Source organism: Vanellus vanellus (genome assembly GCF_965231255.1).
Source record: "Vanellus vanellus genome assembly, chromosome: 11".
Classification (NCBI taxonomy): Eukaryota; Metazoa; Chordata; class Aves; order Charadriiformes; family Charadriidae; genus Vanellus; species Vanellus vanellus.
This window is the reverse complement of record NC_138916.1, coordinates 4,566,325-4,590,310: the sequence shown is the minus strand read 5'-3', so window position 1 is coordinate 4,590,310 and position 23,986 is coordinate 4,566,325. Positions and strand designations below refer to the sequence as shown.

General features: G+C 39.6%; 1 protein-coding gene across 1 annotated transcript in view; it reads left to right on the top strand.

Annotated features, from left to right (window-relative positions):
• The window catches only part of TMEM266 (transmembrane protein 266), a 69,341-nt gene that overhangs the window by 11,917 nt on the left and 33,438 nt on the right, over window positions 1–23,986 (top strand). The window contains exons 3-5 of the mRNA XM_082489067.1: window positions 4,899–5,053; window positions 12,944–13,017; window positions 22,708–22,764. Of these exons, the coding sequence (XP_082345193.1) occupies window positions 4,899–5,053; window positions 12,944–13,017; window positions 22,708–22,764 (286 nt within the window). The remainder of the gene's footprint in view (window positions 1–4,898; window positions 5,054–12,943; window positions 13,018–22,707; window positions 22,765–23,986) is intronic.

Here is a 23,986-nt window from a genome sequence, read left to right as displayed (position 1 = left end):
GGGACTAAGGTACTTGCATAGATTATGGCCCAGTTCAAAAGAAATAAAAAGAAGTTGCTCTTTGCACAGAGGGCATTAGGTGTATGGAACTACTTTATAAAAGATGTGTGGCTGCTAATAGCTTATCTAGCCTTAAGGGGAGATTGGACAAGTTTGTGGAAGAGAAATTTGTTGAAGATTACTAAGAAGAATCCGAGAAACCACGTACGTCTCAGGAATTTACCAAGTTGAAAATAGTTGGATGCTATGAGAGTTTTAAGGGGAAGTATTACATGTTTGCTGTGTTCTTATTCACCTTGAGACATCTGTTCATGGCCACTATTGGAGACAGAACACCCAGCCTTTGTTCTGACCAAGTATGGCTGTCCTTATGTTTCTTAAAGGTTGTTTTTGAGCATCGTGCTAAAGACCTTACCATAAAAAGGAAAAGCCTAATAAGCAATTTTCTAATGAGAGGAGTGACATACCAGGTAATCACAGGATGCTGCAAGCAAACGTTGTAATATACACCTATAAAGAAGGCACAAATGATCCTAGAAAGCATAAAGTACTTCAAATAGAGCTGGGAAGCATTCATGTAATTAAAAGTGTTCCAAAATATTATGTACTGCTCTAGGTGTCTGTATTCATATGCAGAAGAGACTACTAGGAGGTTATAGAAACTGAGTGTCTGTTTTGCAAAAAGCACGGGCTTTAATTATATTACATGAGTGGATGCCATTGCTGTGTATGGACAAAATGCCAGCAAGGGAAAAGAACTAATCAAGCTAAAGAACAATATTGGCAGAAGAGCAAATATGTGTAAACTGGCCATGCATGTGTTTAGGCAGAAAACTGTGGGAATCTTTCTTGCCATTTGAGCAACAGAGTTTTGCAGCAGTCCTCCAAGAAATGTCATGGGGTTCGAAATAGTAAAACTTTTAGGGAAAAGAAAGGATGAGGATGCTCTCAATAGTTAAACTTCTGTAGTTAAACTAAGCTTGTAGAAGTCCAGGAAAGGGGTGCAGAGCTCTATCTGTTGTTCCTTGGAGTTGTCAAAGGCCTTCAGCTGCTACCTGTAGCCTGCTGTGAGGCTCTGCTGTCTGTTCTGTCTCAGCCAGATTTTGTAGTGTTACTTAGCCTTGCTGTGTTTCTGTCACTTCCTGAGCATGGCCTTTCTACTCCTTCAGAGAGTGATTTGGATCTCATCCATCCTTCTGTTTTCTGATCATAGCCATCTTGTGAGATGCAAACACTTGCTGTTTAGCCAAAAGAAAAAGAAAAAAAGACAGGGCAAGGTATAATGCAGACTTTGAGGTATTTGTTTGCAAGACCAGAAAATAGAAACAGTGACAGCTGTTAACAGCTTGAACAAATTGTTTGTAGTGGTTTCTTACCAAATAAATATGTTAAACCTTTTCCAGTTTTGCCTTATGTTCTTTTTTCCAAGCTGTTTATTAATAAAACTAGCAGTGATGATGACAGATTGGTTTTCCACAAAGCCATGTGTGAAAGTATCTTTAAAAATAATTACCCCTGGTAAAATTCCACTAAATATATTTCAGTGTCTCATAACAAAACTTTACAGCCCTGTATCACCATCAACCAAGAAATTCCCATGCTAGTACATTTATTTACTTCATCCAGGCATTGTAAGAAAGGTAAATAATATTCCTGTTGTATAGACGGAGTAACTGAGGTGTCTAATGAGCCTGATGGAAGTCATGTGGTAAAGTTGTTTTAAGTCACATTTTACTTGTATCCATATAGTGCATGGCATCCACAGATAACACAGGACACCAAAAGTTGTACTTGCTCTCTGAACAAAATAGGGTACTTTTTTTACTCGTTTTTTTTTTTTTTTTTCTGGAGTGAGGAAAAAAGGTGTTTTACTTGTGTGTGGTTAGTATGTTATCTTTTCATAAATTTGAGCTGTGTAAATTAATTTTTCTTTTTTTTTGAAAGGTCTGTGTAGCTGAGTTTCTAATCTGAGCTTTAAACTTAGTGTAGCTTTGCAGTATTGCAGGGGAAATGGGCAGGATTTGGAAGGTGAGTTTAAACCCGCACTAATTCTGGTAGGGTTTTTTTTTTTCCTTAAATACCAGATTTCTCATCTTTTGAATGGATGAGCCCCTATACATCAGGCAGGAGAGATACTACTCTCCTAAGGTTACAGGGCTGAAGGAGATGAGGTTTGTGTATTAGGAGTCAGTATGGTTAGCACGTAAACAAGTTTATCTAAAATATATTACTAGTTGGAGTATAGTTCCTTTTATTATTTATGTCCATCCTTTACAAGAGATAAGAAGTAAAAAAACCCACAAAACCCAAAAACCAACAACCCAAGGCAAGATTGGGACTCTACTATACAGGAGTATAGAAGTAGCAGGGAATGAACTAGTTAAGGAGCAGCCAGAAGATAAACCCTCTGGTGTTCCTTTTAGAGCACAGTGTGATTGTTAATGTCAGTGAATTCAGAGGACTTGGAGGAAGTCTGGGAAGAGGTCTGTTAGGCAGTGATGTGAAGATGCTAATAACTGTACATTTACAGGACAAGTGTTGAACAAAGGTACTTTGGTGTTATAAGATATGAAACTGTTTGGGTTTTTTTCAGTGCTTGAATTTTAAACACTTTTATGTCTTTGAAATCAGTATATATATTTTGAGTGATACATAGGTGTAAACATGCAGATGATCTGCATTGACCTCTTAAGTTAGTTGCTTTTCCAATCACAAACTGATAGTTTTCTTCAGAAGCTTTTTGGAATGAGTGGAAGATTAGTACTGCACAGACAGAATAACTCCGCATTCTTTAGCATTCTATAAGGAATTATTAGCTTGAATAATGATTATCACTGCTATATGTAATGTGTGCTGAGTATCACAGTTGATTTATTCTTACTAGTACATTTGGTATATTTGAAAATCTCGACTGTGTGGAACTTTTAAAGGAATGTACTTAGGCCCTCTACTGATCATTCTGAGAACGGGAAAGAGGAAAAAGTGCCCTGCACTATGAAAATGCTGGCAAAATGGTTCTTTTTGGAAAAGGGAAGATAAATGTAGGAAGAGAATAGAACTAAAACCTGTTCTATTTAAATGGAGCCATTCCCTAGCATCATTTTTAGAAATATCTAAAAAGCCCAAAATAACAGTTGCAGTAAAGACAGGTTATCCTGTTTTGAGATTATGTAAAATAAAATCCATTAAAAGGTCAAGTTTGCAAAAAGGCCCTATCCCAATGCCTTTTTTTCATTATGTTTTAAAAATGCCTATTTAAAATCTAGTGCATCCTGTATTCAGGCAAGAACCATAACAAAGTTAAACTAAGGGCAAGTTCCTAATAGTAACACTTGTCAAATCTTCTGTGAAGTTTTAAGAGTCAATTGAGGAGGTCTTTTACGGTCAGGTAATCAGCCAATCTAAGTACAAGTATTTAGTTGATATGCTTAATTCTGAGAAGCTGCTTCAGCGTGTCAAGTCTCTGAGCACTGCTTAGCATCACTTTCTCCCTCATTTTTGAGTGTGGCTATGTCAGGGAATGTTTTGTGATGTTTTTCCAAGTGTTTGATTATAACGTGACTTATTGAGTCTAGAGTTGTTATTTGGAATTGATCAGTATCATCATGTCTTCTTGTATACCATTGGTTTCTGTGTATTGATATTTTGCTGCAGACAGTGCGGTTTCTGCACCACACTTCTGTATCCTTGCAGCTTCTTAAACCCTAGTTAATAAATCACGTCAGCTCTTTATTAGCTAATGTGTATTTACAGTGATTTGAAAAAATGAAGTGTCAGGCAAGCATCAGAACTTTAAGAGGTGAGCCAGTACAAGAACATTACAGAAATTATTATGGTGAGAAATGATACAATACTGCCTCAAAGTGAAGCTGTGGGGGAATTTTAGGAGGAAAAAAGTATCAGGATGGGCTTTGTGCTTCAGAAGTCCATGCTAGTATTATTCCTATTACAAATATTTTCAAAAGAAAGAAAAGATTATTTTTTTTTAACAACCCACTTGAAAACCTGTATCTGCATTAGCACAATACTAGAGCAATATTTACTGATTCATCAACTTCCTTCCAGAGTTCTGGTCCTCGTAGCCTGCTCACAGTTTCCTTCATCTTGCCTAAACCTTCTTTTTCCTCCAAAACAAAGTGACCTCATCTAAACTAGGTTTGGGAGCAGTCCCTGGTGTATGCTGGCCCCAAAACTGCGCTACCCCAAACTCTGGGAAAGTCCTTTTTGGCCTGGTCCGCAAACAGATTGGTGAGAGGTAGACAGATTGACAAAGCTAGACAGCCTTGGCCGGTTGCTTGACACTTTGTCAGGCTCTGAGCTTATTCTTTGGTGTTTTCCAGATTCCTATTGCTCTTTTCCGTGATGTCACGGACTGATTGTTGCAAACCAAGTTTGGCAGTTCTTGTCTGATTTCTGTCATACTAGAACAGGGGTAAAGGTGTGCAACCATAAAATTGAATAGCAGAGAAATCCTTACAAAACATTGTTAGCTTATAACCGAATAGCAGAGTCCTGCTGTGCCTTGGTACTCACAGATAAGTGAATGTAGCATGTATGTCAAAATAAAAAGACATGAAAAATAGTAAGACAGGAAGAAAGTAGAAAAGTATGTATGATAATTAAGGTTGTGTTACTCAGAGGATTGGAAGGCACTTGAACACTGGTATGCTTCAGAGGGTTGGAGAAACACACAAGATCCCCGGGGTGAAGTTTTTTGTGAAGTGTTTTTCTTGGTAAAGAAACCAGTAAAAGTGAATTTTGCAAAGTCTTTGTACATTATTGCTGAGTGTATCCATAACAGCAGAAGTTGTCATTTTGAGTTCACTGCTCTTTAGCTCTCTTCCTTTTTCACTTCTTCTTTTCTTTTCTTGTTCTTCCTTTTAATTTTATTTCCTTAGATCTAACTGGCTAAAACCGTGCTGTGGGAGACGAGCAGCTGTGTGGCAGGTATTTTTGCTCAGTGCAAGTCTCAACAGTTTCCTGGTAGCCTGTGTAGTATTGGTGGTGATTCTTCTGACTCTGGAACTCCTAATAGATATAAAGCTTCTCCAGTGTGAGTAGGAGGAATTTTTATTTTTTTTTTTTAATTATTTTGATGAAATAAAGGCTTAACTTGCTGGGAGGTTTTTGAAGGGGGGAGGATGGTGGGGATTCTTTTTTTCTACCATTTAAATGATTACTAGGCTAGGTATAAAACGTATTTTTGTGGAACCCTGGTACAGTGAAGTCAATCTCTTATTTTGCTGACCAAAGGACAAACTTTCAAAGGATACAAGCAGAGAGTACATGCCGAGATCCGCACATATTGTCGTTAGTACTTGAAAAGGTCTGTCCGTTACAGACACACTCTGTGTACACAGAAGGAAGATCCTTCATGTGTCATTAGTCTCTGATACTTTTCACCTGCATGTGGATAGACAGAAGTGATGAACTTGCTAGGGTATTTGGTGCTATCTCTATTATTAATTTACATCTACTGAGGTGGGTAGGCATTGAAATTATGGATTTCTATCTTGTAATGCACTGAAATGACAGAGCTTTTCATTCTACCTTACTGATACACTGGGAGTCAAACAATAGCTTAAATGGAGTTTTGCTTTATCTGAATTCACTCTACGCAGGTTCCACAATGGAAATTTTAATGCTGCTGTTTTGCTTTCTAATTCATCTTTTTTTTTTTTACTGCTCTCTTCCTCCATTTCCCCCTCCTTTTTTTTTTTTTCTTTTGTGATACAAAGCTGACATGAACACAAATACCAGCTGCGTTTTTCCCTAGGCTAAATGTTGAAGAGCAGCCTCTAGCATCTCTGTAGAATCTCAGATATTTTGAAATGGCAGTGATGGGGTTCAGAGGCTCCTATAAATGCAAGAATATATAGCATGGTCTGTTATTTTCTATGGCAAATTTAAACTGAGCAAACGAACTTTTTATTCTGTTGAAGTCCTTTGATTTTTGTGATTTGTCAATTGATATTAGTGGAGTTAGATTTCACTGTAAAGATTGCAATTGTATTAAGATTACTTTAGGGGACTTTATTGATAATTGCAGCCATTTTATAAACCGTCTAAGATGAATAAGTGACTAAACTTTCCACATTGTTGTCCACCATTTACACCCCTGTCTGTCCATACTGCACACACCGTTCTGAGCACAGCCACTCTGTTACAGTTGTTATTTTCTGTAGTCTCTGATGATTTACCATTTTGGATGAGGAAGTCCAGAATTTGGAAAAGTCTGCTGCTTTCAAAAAAAAAAGTCAGGAATGCTAATTAGGGGTGCAAGTCCTTAAAAACTGAATGAGAAAGAAGCTTTCAACAATATTTATTGAGGTGCCACATCTTTCTGTTTATATTGAGATTTGTCACTTCCTGTAGAGCCGAAGAGTTTTAAAAACTGTTTCTGTTGATTTCTCTTAGATTTTTAACGCAGTTTTGGAGACTGTCCTCTGGAAGAACCTGCTTTCTTACCATTTATTTTCTGAAGAATCTTCTAAAGAAGGCTTTATTTTAGGGATCATTCCTCCTCTATGTGTCTAGTGTGTCTAGCACATGTGGTACTCTTAAAAACTAAGTAGCTTACACCTTGTGCATGATCTATAGGTGTTTGGTCAAGCCAGGTGATTTCACTGTTCAGAGGCTGCCCCTGCCTGTATGGATTTTCTGAGCGCTTGAGAAAGAACCCATTCTGCTCTGTTTTGCTGCTTTGCATTTAGCTAATGCATCAACCCATCAGGCTTCTTGCCTTTTAAAAGTTGAATACCTTCTATTTTGTTTTAAATCAGATAAAGGCTGTCTTGGTGGGGCTGATATAAGTATTGCAGTTGTGTCATATAAGGAATGTATGTCACTGATCTTAAGGTTTTAAAAAGCCATTAGGCCATAATTATGTTTTTCAAAAATGTAATTACAGTTTTAAATGATTCCTTTTTCTATATGAAATTAACAAATGCATTTAGGATATGCTACAGCACATCACTGCCAATTTTATTCATAATAACAACTGCTAATCCACATTATAGACTGCAGTTACTTAGGAAGCCTCCTTATAAAAAAAAAAAGCTAGCCTTTTCTTTGGCTGTGACATTTTGAGAGCGTCATTTTCCTCTCATACTTTGAGTACAGTCTTTGGTTGCACTGTGCACTTCTCCCATATGCCAAACTTGTCAGTATCAGTGATGGAGACCACATTTGGAAATGTGTAGGTCACACACATGAAAAGGACAGAGACATTTCAGGGTATTTTAGCATAAAGCATATTCATGTCAGAATTAGAAATCCCAGAAAGCAGAGGACGTAGAACAGGTCTTTTATTATAGGTCTCTGTCTTATAATCAGCTTTTTTAGTCCTTCAAAACTTTTCACATGCATTGATGAATCACAGAATCACAGAATTTTAAGAGTTGGAAGGGACCTCTAGAGATCATCTAGTCCAACTCCCCTGCTAGAGCAGGATTGCCCAGAGCACATTACTCAGGGCTGCATCCAGGCGGGTCTTGAAAATCTCCAGGGAAGGGGACTCCACAGCCTCCCTGGGCAGCCTGTGCCAGTGCTCTGTCACCCTCACCGTAAAGAAGTTTTTCCGTGTATTTGAACGGAACTTCCTGTGTTCTAACTTGTGTCCGTTACCCCTCGTCCTGTCACTTGGAACCATTGAAAAGAGCCTGGCTCCATCCTCCTTCAACCCACCCTTGAGATACTTGTATGCCATAATAAGGTCTCCCCTCAGCCTTCTCTTCTCCAGGCTAAGGAGTCCCAGCTCTCTCAGCCTTTCCTCATTAGGGAGATGCTCCAAGCCCTTAATCATCTTAGTTGCCCTTCGCTGGACTCACTCCAGCAGTTCCCTGTCCCTCTTGAACTGGGGAGCCCAAAACTGGATGCAGTATTCCAGTTGTGGCCTCACCAGTGCAGAGTAGAGGGGGAGAATGACCTCCCTCGACCTACTGGCCACACTCTTCCCTATGCAGCCCAGGATTCCATTGGCCATTTTGGCAACAAGGGCACATTGCTGGGCCATGGATAGTTTGCTGTCTACCACGACCCCCAGATCCTTCTCCTCCGAGCTAGTTCCCAACAGGTCTGCCCCTAACCTGTACTGGTGCCTAGCATTCTTCCTCCCCGGGTGCAGGACCTTGCACTTGCTTTTGTTGAACCTCATTAGGTTCTTCTCTGCCCAGCTCTCCAGCCTGTCCAGGTCACGCTGGATGGCAGCACGGCCCTCTGGGGTGTCAGCCCAAGCAAACTTGCTGAGGATACACTCTGTCCCCTCATCCAGGTCATTAATGAATATATTAAACAAAATTGGACCGAGTATTGACCCCTGGGGAACACCACTGGTTACAGGCCTCCAACTAGACTCTGTGCCGCTGATCACAACCCTCTGAGTTCTGTCCCGCAGCCAACTCTCAGTGCACCTCACTGTCACCTCATCTAGCCCATACTTCCTCAGCTTCCTAATGAGGATGTCATGGGAGACAGTGTCAAAAGCCTTGCTGAAGTCAAGGTAGATGACATCCACGACTCTCCCCTCATCCAGCCAACCAGTTATAACATCATAGAAAGCTATCAGATTGGTCAAGCATGATTTACCCTTGGTAAATCCATGTTGACCACTTCCAATAACTTCCTGTTCCTCAACGTGTTTGGAGATGACATCCAGAATGAGTCGCTCCATTACCTTCCCAGGGACAGAGGTGAGACTAACTGGTCTGTAGTTCTCTGGGTCCTCCTTCTTGCCTTTTTTGAAGATTGGAGTGATGTCAGCTTTCCTCCAGTCCTCAGGCACCTCTCCTGTTCTCCATGACCATTCAAAGACGATGGAGAGTGGTCTAGCAGAGATGAAATAACATCTCAATTCCTTGTGATGTTTTGCATATGCAGAAATAGATATATATTAAGTGACTTGAACCTCATTTCTCCTCATAAATAAAGACCATGCTGTTCCTTTCTCCTCTTCAGTAGTTCTGGGGGAAAGCAGCTCAGGAACTTACCTTAGTATTGCCCTCCTTCTGCAATCAACTACGGCAGGTGTGTCTGTAAAAGGCATCAGACCTTCCTGAAAACTGTGAAGCTGAAAAGCTCCACTCCTGTCCATTTGGTTGCTGGGTGAGGGCCCTGTGTGAGTACGCGCATAGCTGTGCAAAGAGAGCACACGCTGCGGTGCAGCAGTGCCTCGGTAAGAACGGTTTCAGGGCTTGCCCAAACCACGCAGTGAGCATCTGCCATCTGCTCCTCGCAGAAGCAGTATAGCTTGGATCTGCCAGGAAACCATGACTGAGAGCAACATCCACCGAAAGCAAGCACTGGTAGTACAAGCTTCTCTAATAGCCACTCAGGGTTTGTCAGGATGTATTCTTCATCCCTCCCCTCCTAGATATACGTTTTGAGGAGATGTGAAAGCGAGGGAAAGGGGCAGGAGGTAGACTGAGGTTGGTTGACTGTGTTCCACATTTTATGCTGAACCGTCTTCTCCAAGACTAAAAAGCACCTGGATTTGCATTCACTTCCTCCCCATAGCACCAGACAAGCAAAATGTGAAATAAAGCAGAGCTTTTTGGCTTTTAGCTATGTTACAAGTTCAAGAAATGTGAAATTCTGTTTCAGATAAAGGTAGAAGCTGAATAGCTGAGGTGCTTTGCCTCAGACTGAATCCCAGTGATGTGTCTGAACTACCATAGAGCAGGAATGAGCACCTCTTGGAGAAGACCCTTCTCCCGTTTTTGTAGCTTTTCACTGCATTTTTGAAAGGGGATATTTTGGAAGAGGCAAATATCCAGATTCGACGTATGGGCTAGTGATTCAGCTCTTGTACAAAAGCTTCTTGCTTGAAAGGCTTTTTCAAATTTACTGTTTTACTGGCAATTTAATTGCATGCTGTCTGGCAGCACTTCCAGCACTCTGCTACAGTTAGTGCAGTGTCAGAAATTTATTTTCTTTCCAAATTGGTGTTTGCTATATCCATTTTGTCCACTAAGGGGCAGCTCGAGCCTTGACTGTCAATCGGCAGCTGGTTGAAAAATAGCTTACAAATGGTTTCCATTTCTTGTTCTTTATGCCACCCGATAAAGACAGTGTCTTGAGAAAGTTAAATATATTATATTTTGCCCAGTTGTTTCATCTTTAAGTAGTTCTCTGTGCACCACAGCAAATCCTGTCTCAGCAAGCCCCAGATGAGCCTCAGCTGCGAGTTCCAGTGGCGGTCCACTGTCCTGGTTTGAGGTAAAACAGGACCAATTTTGTTCAGTAACTTTACTTTTTAGCTGGGCCTCTTCTAACTACTGAAATTAACAGCATATTGTGCAGACACTGTTCACTCCTGGAGTGATAAGACCTATATTTATAGCTGATGCCAAGGCATGGTATGTGGAGAGGCTCTTGCTTACACTTATAACACCCAAGGCCAGCTAACTTGGTTATGTGCACCGTTGGAGGGTCGGAAGCGGAAAAGCGTAGAGGGGTCTCACCTGCAGGGAGGAGCGAACAGGATAGGTCAGCCAAAACTGACTAACAGGGTATTCCATCCCGTCTGCCTCATGCTCAGTATAAAAGCTGAGGGATCAAAGGGCCAGCACTCTTTCTTCAATGGCCGATGTCCGAGGAGGACTCTGTTCGTCTGCCCTTGATACCGATCCTGAATGCAGATCTAGAATCCAGTTCCCATCTGTCACTGAGTCCAGCCTGGGACTGCCCCAGTGCCAGCTGGTGACGTGATCGTCATCCTGGGAGCTTGATACAGTTCTGTATATATGTTATTGTCTTTTTATTTTATTAATATTTCATTAAAGTGGTTTAGTTCCTTCTAAACTCGTCTCTCTTTCCCTCCTGTGCCTCTCTCTTTAAGAGAGGTGGGAGTGAGCATCTGTAGGTCACCCAGTGGCCAGTTCTGCTCAAACCATGACACCCATGCTAACAGTTTTCTTTGTATCCTGATTTCTTCCTACATCCCTTCCCTCCCCTTCCCATTTTAAGCAGTTTTAATTTTAAAATAAGATGTTTTATTTAGTGCTTGCCCTATATGTTCTTGGGACTTAGTTAATTCTGCCAGTCTTGCATCTCTATGCACAGTCATTGATTGCCTTAAACTTTGCTGTTACACAGTAATTCTTGAGTATAGGAAGTTCCACCTAAACATGAGGAGGAACTTCTTTACCTTGAGGGTGGCAGAGCACTGGAACAGGCTGCCCAGGGAGGTGGTGGAGTCTCCATCTCTGGAGACATTCAAAACCCGCGTGGACGCATTCCTGTGCAACCTGCTCTAAGGTGGTCCTGCTCTGGCAGGGGGGTTGGACTAGATGATCTCCAGAGGTCCCTTCCAACCCTATGATTCTATCATTCTATGATTCTGTGAATTCTTTAAAACCGCAAGACCGCACACACTACTTTAATCTGTCTGCTGTAAAGGATGGTAGACTCACAAATGCCCTGAAGTAAAGAGAGATTTTTTTCTCTTCATTCTCTTATTCCAAACTTGAGAGCATGTGACCTTCAGAGTAGGAGTTGCCAGCAGTTCAGATACTGGACCCTTTCAGATTTCTGCTTTGTTTTGTCAGCAATGAAGGGAACTTTGATCACAGAATTTCAGTTGAACTTACTTATTAAGGAATCCTCCATATTTCAAGACAGCCATGTAAGCCCCTAAAGACAATTTGTATCATAGAGCTTCTTATGTTTTCTTGTGGCAAACTCATTTGTCTGAGTTTATTTCATTTTACTTACAAGCAAAATAAGTTGAATCAAATGAAAGCTTGATTTAATGCCAGTGAGTGTCCATGCAAGACTTTAGTAGTCTGTAAAATCATACTTTTAATGAATTCAGATAAGTTTTCCTGAGTGTTCCAGCCAGTTTCTGAAAGGACTTTTGTTCAAAGCCATTCCACTTTGAAAGTGGAATAACTACCTCAACAATCTGCATGCATGAAGAGTACCTACATGGGAAGTTAGTGTGTAGAATCTAGAGTTTTATAAATTACCATTTTAAGTTACTCTTTACAGACTTCTTTTCGTGGAGGAGTTTGAAATGAAGTGAAACACAAATGATTTTAGTGGTCCCTGTCTTTCTGAAAGCAAGTGCTTACAAAGGAAATTGTGTGTTTTAACGGATTACTTAAACTGGAATTTTATTTCACGTACTGTAACTTTCTTGAGTGTTCTCATAGAAACTTGCTTAAAGACAAGGCTGTTCATATGACAGCAACTTTTCCTGAAATAGACGGTACAAAAATAGTCATGTTATGTTTATTGTACAGATTAGAATTGCTGATATTTCACAAACTCCTTAACATTAATATATTAAGATTTGATCTTATTAACAATTAGTAACAACAATGGTTCTTTTTATTGCTTCACTCATTGTAGTTTTCAAGTCAAACTTGACTCTGAGGGGAATGGGATTCTGAGCCACTCATAGCTGTTCATGCCACATCCGGAGAGCTGTACAAAAGTCTACTTATCTGGGTTATTTATTTAGATAATAGAAATGTATTTTGAAGCCCAGTTTGAGCACCAGTTTTTAAGCACCTATTCCAGATAATTACTGATCTTCTCAGTGAATACCAGGAATAATGTGTTGGGTAGTAGAGCATTCTGTTTCCTTACAGAATTCTGATGCTGGATTTTTAGATATATGGGATTTGGTCACACATCTTGTACTAAAGCAGTGCATGGAGCGAGAGCATGGAGCAGTGACAGAGCATCAAAGACCTAAAATGTGTATGTCGGTGCTCAGTGGCAGTCTTATCTGTAAAAGCTCCAATGAGCAGCTGCTGCGGCTGCTAACACGCTGGCCTGAATTAGGGTGAGCAGCTGACAGGGCTGGGGGTCCGTGTCCTATTACATCCCATCCCCTTTCTTGTACTTCCATTACAAAATTTAAGAAAGCAAGTTTCAACCATATCTAAGTTGCATTCTGCTACTATAATGATGATTCATTGTATTATGTTAATTGCAGTTTCAAGTGCTTCACAGTTTGCAGGAATAATTCATTGGATCAGCCTAGTCATCCTGTCTGTTTTCTTTTCAGAGGTATGTATAATCAAAGTCTTTCACCACATACAGAACTGCAAAGTATTCTTATGCTGTTGCTGGAATTAGCAAGAGTTTAACAGTAATTTGCCTGTGAATAAATGTTGCACAGTGTACTTTAAGGGGGGGAAAAAAAAAGGAAAAAAATTAACAGTTGCTGCTCCTACTGAGCAAACTAAAAAATCTTGGTTGGATTAGTGCTGTTTGTCAGTTGCCTAGAATTGGCAAGGAAACATGGAAGATACTGGCTTACAAATTATAACTGGAAAACTACAAAAAGAAATAATTATCTCTGAAGCACTAAAGGCGTGGGACAGGACTAGTTTCATCCGTTTGTTCTTACAGAAATCTTATTGGTGTGACTGGGTATAAGGTACAGAAATAAGATATATTCTTCAGGAATAAAGATCCACAGGTTTTTTTATTACAAAAAGATCTGTTTTAGGTATGGAATTGTCTCTTCTCACAATTTATGTAGGTAGTTTAGATGTTCTAGGTTGCTGCATATATACACAGTAAAAGAATGAAACAAATGGTGAATTTCTTTGCAAAAACTTGTATGAATGTATGCATTCAAAAAGGCTGTAGTCATGATACAACAGATGACCAAATTGGGATAATCTGTTTTCAAGTTTATTCCAAAAAGAAGTCACGGGTATTGAGACATTTAGACTACTCCTGAAATATCCCAAAATATGTTTAAGGCTATTTTTCTGGATCATAATGTGTTACTTATCACAAAAAAAAAAAAAAAAAAAAGTTTGTTAAGTTGGAATACAGTTTGGACTTAAATATTTTTAAATCTTTTTTCTAGTTCCATAGGAGAAAATATTATCATCCAAATAGATGTTAAAGTATTCACTCTGTAGTAAATTTAGGTGAAGGTTACAAAAAAAACCCCACCACAAAAAACACGGAGCTGTGTTGTCTGCAAATGATTTGATAGATTGTTTGTGTTGAATTGATACTCACCATATTATACCGTGGCTTATTTCCATGGTTCTATTAAAGAAGTACGTGTATTTAGTTATAGCACATTGTCTTTCTACTAATAACAGGGATTTTCTAGCTGGTGGTACCAGACTGTCAGTGGGTACTTTCTGAAAGGATTCCTTAGTAACAGGCAGGGATCTCGACTGCTTTGCATCCTTGCCTTCTGGTGCTGCAGTTACACAAATAGATACGATTATTTCCCCATCCTTTGACGGTGATTGTGGGTCATAGGATACATGTAAACCAACTGAAAAAAAAATCTCTAAACAATTAAAAATTTTTGCAGAGTCTTTCCTTTGTGAATTGCACCTTCTAATTCTTGAAGACTCAGGTTTGCTAGATGGAGTCTGCTCCCTGTAAAGAAATACTTTTCTCTGTCCCCCAGAATCTTCCTTCAGTGGGGATTAGCACCCTGGAGCTCCCTGTAATCCTGAGCTCCCCAACAGGATCAGCTTGTAACTCTGCTGCTAGCAGCGTGGCTGCACACACACGCTCACCTGATCTTCATTGCTTTCTGGAGCTTGTTTCACAAAAAACCTTCTCCTCTGGTCCTCAGTTTCCTTCTGCTGGGGTGTAGTCTCAAGTTCCGTTTTCATCCACTTGTACCACCAACCACTGTTCTCAAACCCTGATGCAGTGCCTTGCTCCTCTATCCCTTCCATTGTTCCGTTCATATGCTGACAGCTTTTGGTTGGTGTAGACAGATCCTCAAGGCCAGTACTCGTCTGACTTGAGGAAGAAATTAGTTGTTTCAGTTCTACTGAGACAGTACCCGCATAAGTGCATGAACTGGTTCAGAAGTGTTTTGCAGGAACACAGTAACAGAAATACTTTACAGAGCCAAAACTGGTTGCCTGACTCACCATCCTCATTTTGGATCTGTGTTGACTTTGCTCCTTCTCTCTGTGTTAGGTATTTGGAACTACTTTTCTTTGTCTACTTGCTGCTCTCATTTTTTTATAAACCTCTTACCATTCACTTTATTATCACTGTCTGTCTTCCCAAGTATCTTCCTTTACCTATTTGATTATACTTTGAATTTGTTTACCCCAAAGAAAAATGAGAAAAAGGCAGCCATGTAAGGTGCACAGAGGAGGGTAGATTTCAGGTTATTTGTTCATTCGGCAGTTCAGAGTCCTTGACTGGGTTAAAGCAACAGAGACGGCTTCACAGAGCAACTGGATGTGTTTCACAGAGCACAAATCTGGAAGAGAATGGAGGTGTACTTTTCCTGCTGGGTTTGCTGGGGTTGACCTTGTGCCAGTTTGGTTTAATGAGCAACAACACATCCGTTTTTGTTGAAATGCATTTCATCAGAGGAAAAACAGGGGGGTTAATTTTTTCTCATCCAAATCAAAACCTTTGATTTTTCAAGAGGTTAAGAAATATTGCAATAATTGCAGATCACAGACTTATTTTTTTTCCATCCATCTTAATGTTATTTACTCTTTTGGTGCCTTCAGAGGTTTTTTTGCCCTCTGATTCCCAATACCATGAGTCAGCTGTCTTTGTTTGGCTTTATTTGTTGATAAGATTGTGTGTTATAGTGAGATTTTGCAGTCTGTGACTATTCATGCCAGGATGATTTTCCAGAGATGAGCAGGTTTAATTAGTTTGCTTGGGTATAACAGGCAACTGGCTGAGGATTCATTAGTCCTTCAGTCTATGCCTTTTTCCTCAAAGCAAGGATTCAGGGTTTCTCGTGTTCAGAAAGGGTTGTTTCCATAGCAAGTACCATGTCTAAAGTTTGGATGTTTATTGTTTATTCTGTAGTTTCGTTCCCATTAGTTGTAAGCGTGGATACATAATTCTTCAGGAAGGCCTCAAATCAGACTTAGAGAACAAATAATACAAAGTTGTAAAAGACTCGTTAAAAACCAGAAAACTTTCAGCACAAAATGTGAATGTTTTGGAAAAATATGACTGATTAAAAGCTATTGCTAAAGGCATTGGAAGTAATTACAGACTTCTCGTGTTGGAGTTAAACAGGCACTGGCTTTCTGCTTGGTTAAAATGAAGGGGACAAACATGCCAGCAGCTAGCAAATGCCAGCAGAACAGCTGCCAACAAAATTAAGTAGCTACTCTCACAGCATATTCCTGCTCTCTCTACACTTGTGTTATAGCCACAAGCCTTAAAGGAATTTATTGCACTCTGTTAATTTTATATTCTCTGTCACTGTCTGTGACTTCCCACATTAAAATACCCTTATTCAAGTGAAGTACACATCAGCTCTTTTTGCTTTTTTCCAAGTATTTGAACAGGATTTACTAGTGGTGATGATTGTGTATGTTTGTCTCTGTTTACATACATCACTATGATTTGTCTGTGCACCAAATGTTACCCAGATGTTAAGACAGAAGAGAAGAGAAAGACACTGGGGGGGAAACCCCAGTACCAACAGCAAGGCAAGGCCGGGGTTACACCCTATCAAGAGGGCAAATTCAGCCTTGGTAATAGTTGGCTGAGAAAAGGAAGATGGGGAATGTCACAGTGTTTTGGTAAGTGGATTGGAGTCTGCTTGTGTTTTAATAGTCTTATCACATCGCCACAAATATTTGGTTCTGTAGCTGTTGTTCAGTTCTGCTTTTCCACTAAGATTGATGAAACTGTTTGCCTGCAAGAGTTGAGTTCTCTGATACTAGTTGTTTGCATTGCTCTGTATATGCTTCAGTCAGCCAAACACTCAGGCATTCTGCTAGCTTTCAGCACTTCAAGTGTTTCCCTGCGAGTAACGAAGTCTTCTGATGTGCTTAAAGACAGGCAGTCGTGGAATTGCAACTTTTTCCTGCATCTATGTGCAAGAAATGAGTTCTCAAATTGAGTAGAGTAAGTCTGGGATCCTAGCTGATAAAGAATTTGTTTAATTAGCTACAGCTCACAAGTGCATTTTAGATTTTCACTTTTAGGAGGAGAAAAAAACCCAAGACTTTTCTCATCCTATATGTTAAAAGGAATTGTTCGTAGTAGTCTTGACACTTTACTCATTGGAGGAATACAACCTACTTAGAAACACCCTACTATTAGGGTTCTGTTAAAAAGGAAAAACATCCCAAATGACAGAACTAAGACAAAATAATGTCCTTCCCATATAGATTTTTCATTAAAAAGTCATAATATTGTATTAGAGAAATCAGTTATGTTACTTTTGTTACTTTTTTGTGAGCTTCAAACAGCTGAGCAGAAAGATAATAATCTTCTGTTAATCCTATAATTCTTCCATAAACTGTAGCTTCTTTTCTGGATGTTTGATTTCATTCCCTGCACACACAACTTTTCTCATGGTGCCTAAATGCACTGCGTTGCTAGCTGTGCATGTTTTGATTTATATATGAATTGATTAGGGGAACAAAGATATGGATTTTATATGCAAATCAAATTTAAGCTTCCTTCTTTGTTAGTGTATAAAATAAATATTTACTATACAGTGAAATTTCTTTTCTAACTGCTTTTCTTGCTTCACCAAAAAAGTAGTTACCAGGGAAAAAGTTTTTGTAGAGGTTTAAGAATTTAGCTAGACACCTTCCTGGAATGCCAGTCTGCCCATTTCACTTCCCAGAATATACCAGACTTACATGGTGATCTCTGTCAGTGCTTCATCTGTGCCTCCATCTGTTGATGGTGACAGTTCAGCACCTTCTATATGGCGCATTTCAAAGATAAGAATTGGCACTAGTGTCATCATGCCCAGAGGGAACTTCCGGTGCAAGGTTGCTTAAGATCAGTTTTCTATTCAATCTGCATTTATCTTATGGTAGTATACTGTGTCTCTAGTAAGCCATTTCTGTTCCTGAAAAGCCCTTTCAAATCTATCCTGAGTTGTCAGTTTAAAATTCATTATTTGTCTCCATATTCTAAGAACAAATATTATGGGAGAACATAAGAACAAATATAACTGCAGTGTTTATGCAAAGGTGTGTTTGGATACTATATGATATCATAACAGAGTGTTAGTGGGAATAAGTGAAAAAGGATGTACTGCATTCATGTCTACTGGTGTCACCAAGCTTTTGCAGTTAATGATTTCCATGTAACCACATGTGTTAATAGACCCACGGCAGTTACAAAGTACAGTAGATGGGGAGTGTTTTGTACTGGGTAATATGTGAGGTGAGGTCAGTAGTTGCACGTTTCCTTTCAGAGCATTGATTGAAGAGAAACCTATGCACTGGAAACAGAAGGATGTCTCAATGTAAAGATGCTAACGTGTTCCTGCGTGCTGTGGTGGCCTGGGGATAGCATACACTCGAGCACCTAATGCAATATCTCAAGACAAGCACACCAGAAGGTGGCAAAAGAAGATTCTTTTAAGTAGTGAATGAGCTAAGGCCTCTGTGGGGTGACCCAAACCAGAGAGGTTATAAATTACAGATTGGGTACAAGGTGTTCTTTCTGGGAAAGAGTTCAATGAATACTTGGTCTTATGAGATATATCCAAAAGGCAGAAGCTTAATCTTCAGAGTTTCTGTACAAGCCAGAAGTAACAGAGGGTTTTGTGGCAGTGGAAAGAAGGAAGGGCTCTTCTAAAGACACCCTTTCCACCCCACTCCATCATGTCTCTCTCTTGTACAATCGCTACCCCATCTCAAAATGCAGGGTTGCTCTCCATTGCTGTTAGCTAAACCTGGTGGGTCAGCTTCACCTCCTGTGCTGCCTCCTTTTGGTTTCTTTACACTACGGATTAATTTGGCACAGTGAGTCACTGAGTAGTAAATTGTATATTAACTGTGCAAGCAAAAAAGTATTTAAAATTGCCTAATGTACATTGCAGTTAGCTGACAAATGTAGCTAGCTCATACAGATTGTGGGAATTCACGCGGCTGGCTCAGCGAAGGACTTGGCCAGGGTTCCCTACAAAATTAGAGAGAAAACCTGCAGCATCACACAGTTCTTCATAAACTTCACTGCAGACATTTAATGTTGTGCAAACAACTGTGTGTCACCAAGGGACACTGTCAACTTTGAAATTACTTTTCTGTCTGGAAAATGGTTTACTATTTTACTTTTATCTGGGTTTACTCCAACTTAAAGAAGTTAACAGAAATGTTCAGTCATTTATGTTTTATTAGTGCACTGGACAGACGTTTACATAATAATTTAGCTTTTCTCAGAAAACAAAAATGTATTTCTGATATAACTAAAAAATATATATGTTAAGGACTTTCCAATTAAAAGATTTCTAGTCAAGAAATGTTAAAGCATTCTTTATCAAGTCCAAGAACACAAGCTGGCAGTGGCCTTTAACAGAAAAGTACTCACACTGATATTTAATGTTTGCTTTCAAATCTGTGTCCAAAAATGCAGAATGCCTGTAGTGTAATGCAAAACTATGTGTGTGCATTTGCTACAGTGCTGAAAGATGCTTGCACATCAGTAGGAAACAGCAGTGCTGCTCCATTTTTTCCCCTATTTCTTGTAGATTCTTGTGTCTACAAAATGGTAGAATTGTGACGAACATTTATGTTTTGTCTGCTATGAATTTTACAGTTGCAGTTCTCTTAATATGCATTTCTCAGTTTGGTCCGTGTACAGTGCATAGGAAGTTTCCTGGATTGTTAATTTCTGGCTCTGTGTTTTTTTTTTTTTTTAGATTCTGCTACAGGTTCTCATTTTTTTAAGTTCTGTACATAGAAAGTACACAATCAAATGCAATATGTATTTGTTTGAAAGATATTTTTGATTGCTTAGGAAAAATACTAAAATGTTGTTTATAAGTAACACCAATGCTTTAATTTCAGTAAAAGTATTTATTTTATTGAAAAGTCAGGGATGTTTGCCCAGTGAAGTCCAAATTTGCTGGGTTTGGACTCCTCTAGGTAAGAGTTGTGGCAGGAGCAGTGGATGTGATCTTCTGCTTTGTACAAGGGTGAGTTGGGAAAGCTAAACCTAGTTTGGAGTTGCCACTAGTGAAGGCTGGCCAGTGGGCAGTAAGCACCCAGTCTGTGACTCACTCGTGGTACTTTCTTGGGGCAGCCGGTATCCCCAGGGCACCAAGGAGAAGCTGCCTTCCATGGCTTTTGTGACTTCAGTGATGATGTGGGGTTTTTTTGTATCAGTGACGATGCTATTGCGTAGTTTTAAGACCTTCCATAAAGAGCAACTTAACCCTCAGTTGTGCCCAGTTTGTTCTGAAGCGTCTCTCAGACGGGGAGCTGGGCTCATTCTGCCCTCACACTCTCTTTCCCTTCCTGTAGTGTGTCTGCTCTAGTTGAGAGCAAAGATGCTCATCAAGGCATTTTTTTGTAAGGAGAAGACCTGTCTTCTAGAGGTAGCAGCAACAACCACGACTGCATTAAACGTCTGCAGTAGACTTCCAGTCATTGCTGACTTGTGCTGATTCACACCAACAGACTGAAAAAGAAAACATTTTTGCTAGCTTCCAGCCCTTGGAACTGCTCAGGCCCATTAATATGACAGTAGCACAGTCTGATTTAAACACTGCAGTGAGGAATTAAAAAGGCAGAAAGCAAAATCCTTTTTTATGGTCACTCAACAGCCCCATATTAAATCATGTTTAGGATTGTGAGACAGCGTTTCTATTTTCTTTGTGCAGATATGCCTTATTATTTAAGTGAAAATACCTTTGTGCACACCTGTCCAAAGGAAGAAAGATTTTCACCATCAGTTACTGTAAAGGTGTTAAGTATTCACCCATCCTTTAGTTTAGTGCTCATTGGCCTCGCACTTCATAAATGCTGCCGAAGCATAGAAGAAAATGAGCCAGATTTCTCTCTGCTGTCTACAGGGTTGCTGTAGGAAGCATCTCAGGCTTTAAAGAAGGCACTGCTTTTCCTCATACATTTCCCGATGGTTGTCTGCTGTGGAACATGCTGTGGTGGACCCCAGGTTAAATTATACAGCTGAATCTATGGCCTCACGAGTAACTTGTGCTTAGTGTTTCGTGCAGCCTCTCAACGGGGAGTGAGTGAGGTGCTTACAGAGGAGCTGGGGTGCTTTTGTCTGAAAGTGTTCTGCTTGGGGCCTGAGTTGAGGCTGCAGGAGTGCCTTGGTTGTACAGCAGCGTGTGTCCTTACTCCTTGCGCTTACATCACATCATGCTGGCAAATTTGGAGTCATTAAAGGATATGAGGAGCTGCTGTTGTCCATCTCTTCCTTCACATACAAATCTCAAGCATAAAGGTTAATAAGGAAAGGGCTGTGAATAGTCTTGTTCCCATGCTGCATTTGTAAAACACTGTGGAAGTAAAATGTTCTTTTTAGGAGTACAGACCAGCAGCATTAGCGGTTCTTGGTGTCTATGTAGAGTCCCAGAATTTTTTGTAGAGGAAAGAGAGCACTGCATTTTATCTTCTGGCTAGTGACTCCCTTTTGCAGGCAGACTTGGCCAATGCTTCACATACGCCATTTCTGAGTAAGTGTTGGCTGTTTCACTCTCCTGCTCGTTGATAGTATGAGGTTGGGCTCTGAAAGCACTGTATCTCCCACAGCAATGTCTCCCTCTGCAAAACAAGATTAAATGCTGTTATCCAGGTTTGGAGTGCCAAGATAGAGCTCAGCGCAGTCATCCTGGGCCAAGCAAGGCAATTGGGCTCATGGGGTTTGGCAAAACCATGCATAGGAACGGTACTGAAAAATCCAGTGTTGTTCTGCGATTGGTTAGTGCTGGTATGTTTGGCATAAATTCAGAGTTGGCTGGAATTTAATGTATTTGTATTTGTAATGAAGAGGAGATACATATATTCATCACAGTCACTTTTTTCTGCACAGTTGTTGGCATGGTCAACCCTCACACATAGGCCTGTGGAGCTCTCTGTGATTAGTACTGTTCTTTAACAGAAAAAGTAGCAATTTGAACTTCTTTACAAGGCACACAGCTGCTGTTAGACTCTTCATGTCTGTACTGTCTGTCAAAATCTGACCTTGATGTTGCTATTGGCAGAAAGCATCCTACCAGTTATGCTTTATGTGAATTTAATTTCAATCATTAGTTGGCTGATTTTATTATTATTATGTCTTCTGAAAGCCAGGTTAAAAATTAGGAAAGATGCCATTGGCTTTTTTTAATGGGAATTCACCATTGGTTCATTCTGTGTTCTTTCTTTATTCCTCTTTTCTATCTACTGATGCTATTTATACCTGTTTTGCTTAATAGAGGAGGATCACAGAGATATTTTTCTCCCTTATCCTATGACTTTCTGGGATTTTATAAGACAACAGCCCTGTACTTCAGAGGGGGAGAATAAGAGCCTCTGCTCTTCAGATTGATGAAACATCAGTATCTTTAGGCATCAAGAGAGGGCAGTGGCACTTTTCTTTTCTTAGAAAATAGTAAGCACTGGCATATCAAAGATGGCAAGGAAAGAGAATCTTCCCCCATTCCAACTGAGGGGGCCCCACAGTGGATCTTACATAGGCTTGACTCAGGGGGCTGGGGTGGTAATCTAAATCTCAGAAGTCTGAAAGAGAAATTTTAGGAGGATGGAAAGACTGTTGAGCATTTGAACTTGGAATTTGTTTATGGAAGTTTCACTGAGTCAATATAGCAGTTGGAAAGCAATATCTGCTTTTATAATACAGAAGTGTAGCAATTTCTACATTCTTCCTTTTTTTCGGAAGAAATGCATAATGCTTAAATAAGGCAAAAAATGATCCCCTAAATAGGTAAGGGACTAAATGTTTATCTAAAATTACAATAACTTTCATCATCCTTTTTTTCCCCCTAATCTATTTTACTAGACTATTTTGAGGATTGTGGTCCTTGGCATATGGGATTACATTGAAAACAAAATAGAGGTAAGCACTCTTACTCTTCATACTCTTTTCCAGGCAGGCACAGTAAGACCGTTAAGAACTGCTTTGGGTGGCTTTGATATAGACCTGATGCAATACAATACAATATCTTTTAATTTGGATAAATATGCACATTCTTCTCATTATGTGCATGTATACATAGCTGTATGATGCAGTCCCTTTTTCTGTGAGACACTCAGAAGAGTGTGATATTTGGAACTATTCTATTGAGGGAGGGATTGTGGGGGTTTTGCTCTATGTGTCTATTTATTTTGCTGTTAGAGCTGTGCTAGTCTAACTTGATATTGCTACTCTAAGATAATGAGCAATACGAGTAAAAATTGTCATGCGACTTGTGTAACCCCATTCCCATAATCAAGTGGAAATGAGAACTGGATGAAAAATTGTGTGTAGGTTGCTGACAGAAAATACTGGTTTGACAAAAACACCAATTTTATTGTGAAATTATTTTTTAATTAAATTGATTTATGAGAAACGCTATAATTTGTACCTCAAATTAAAAATTAGGTAGAATATGCATACTGTTGCAGAGGCAGATAAGGAAATGCATGTATTATAAGTAACACATAATCCCAATCTGGGCAGAAGCCTGGAGATCAGGAAAATTAAAAGCTCTTTCTTGATACTGTCTGATAAACTGCACAGGATGCACCAGAAGAAAATCTGGGTTTTCTCGGAGCTTAAGTGAGTCCAGAAGCTTGCACATTTTTGTAATAAAGTTGTGAACCTTTTAACTTGTTTCGATAAAAAGAACTGAAGTGAGACTTAAATTATTGATCCAGAAATTCTTATTATGGAGACTAAATGCAGCAGTTTTTGATAATTTGTTTTGGTAATTGGGAATGGAGTGATATCATTCACTGCCCATCAAATGGTGGCAGTAAGAATTTTTTCTTTTCAATACACTGAATTGTTATGCACAATTCTGAATGTGTGGTGCTTATAAAATCTATGTCCTGCCTCCTTATGCAAACCATTAATCAATGGTCTTGGCAGCTGGGAAGGGTCTCATTGGGAATGAGAACGTGGTATTCTGTTCTACCCTGCTAGGCGAGCGTAGGACAGACACAACGCTATTGCCAGTTTGCTCTGAAATGTATTTACTCACGCATTTCTGTCTAATACTTTGCACAATTGCCTTTTCTGATCTAATCCCAATGCAACCAATGTCATATAAATCATTCTGAATATTCCCAGTTGTCAA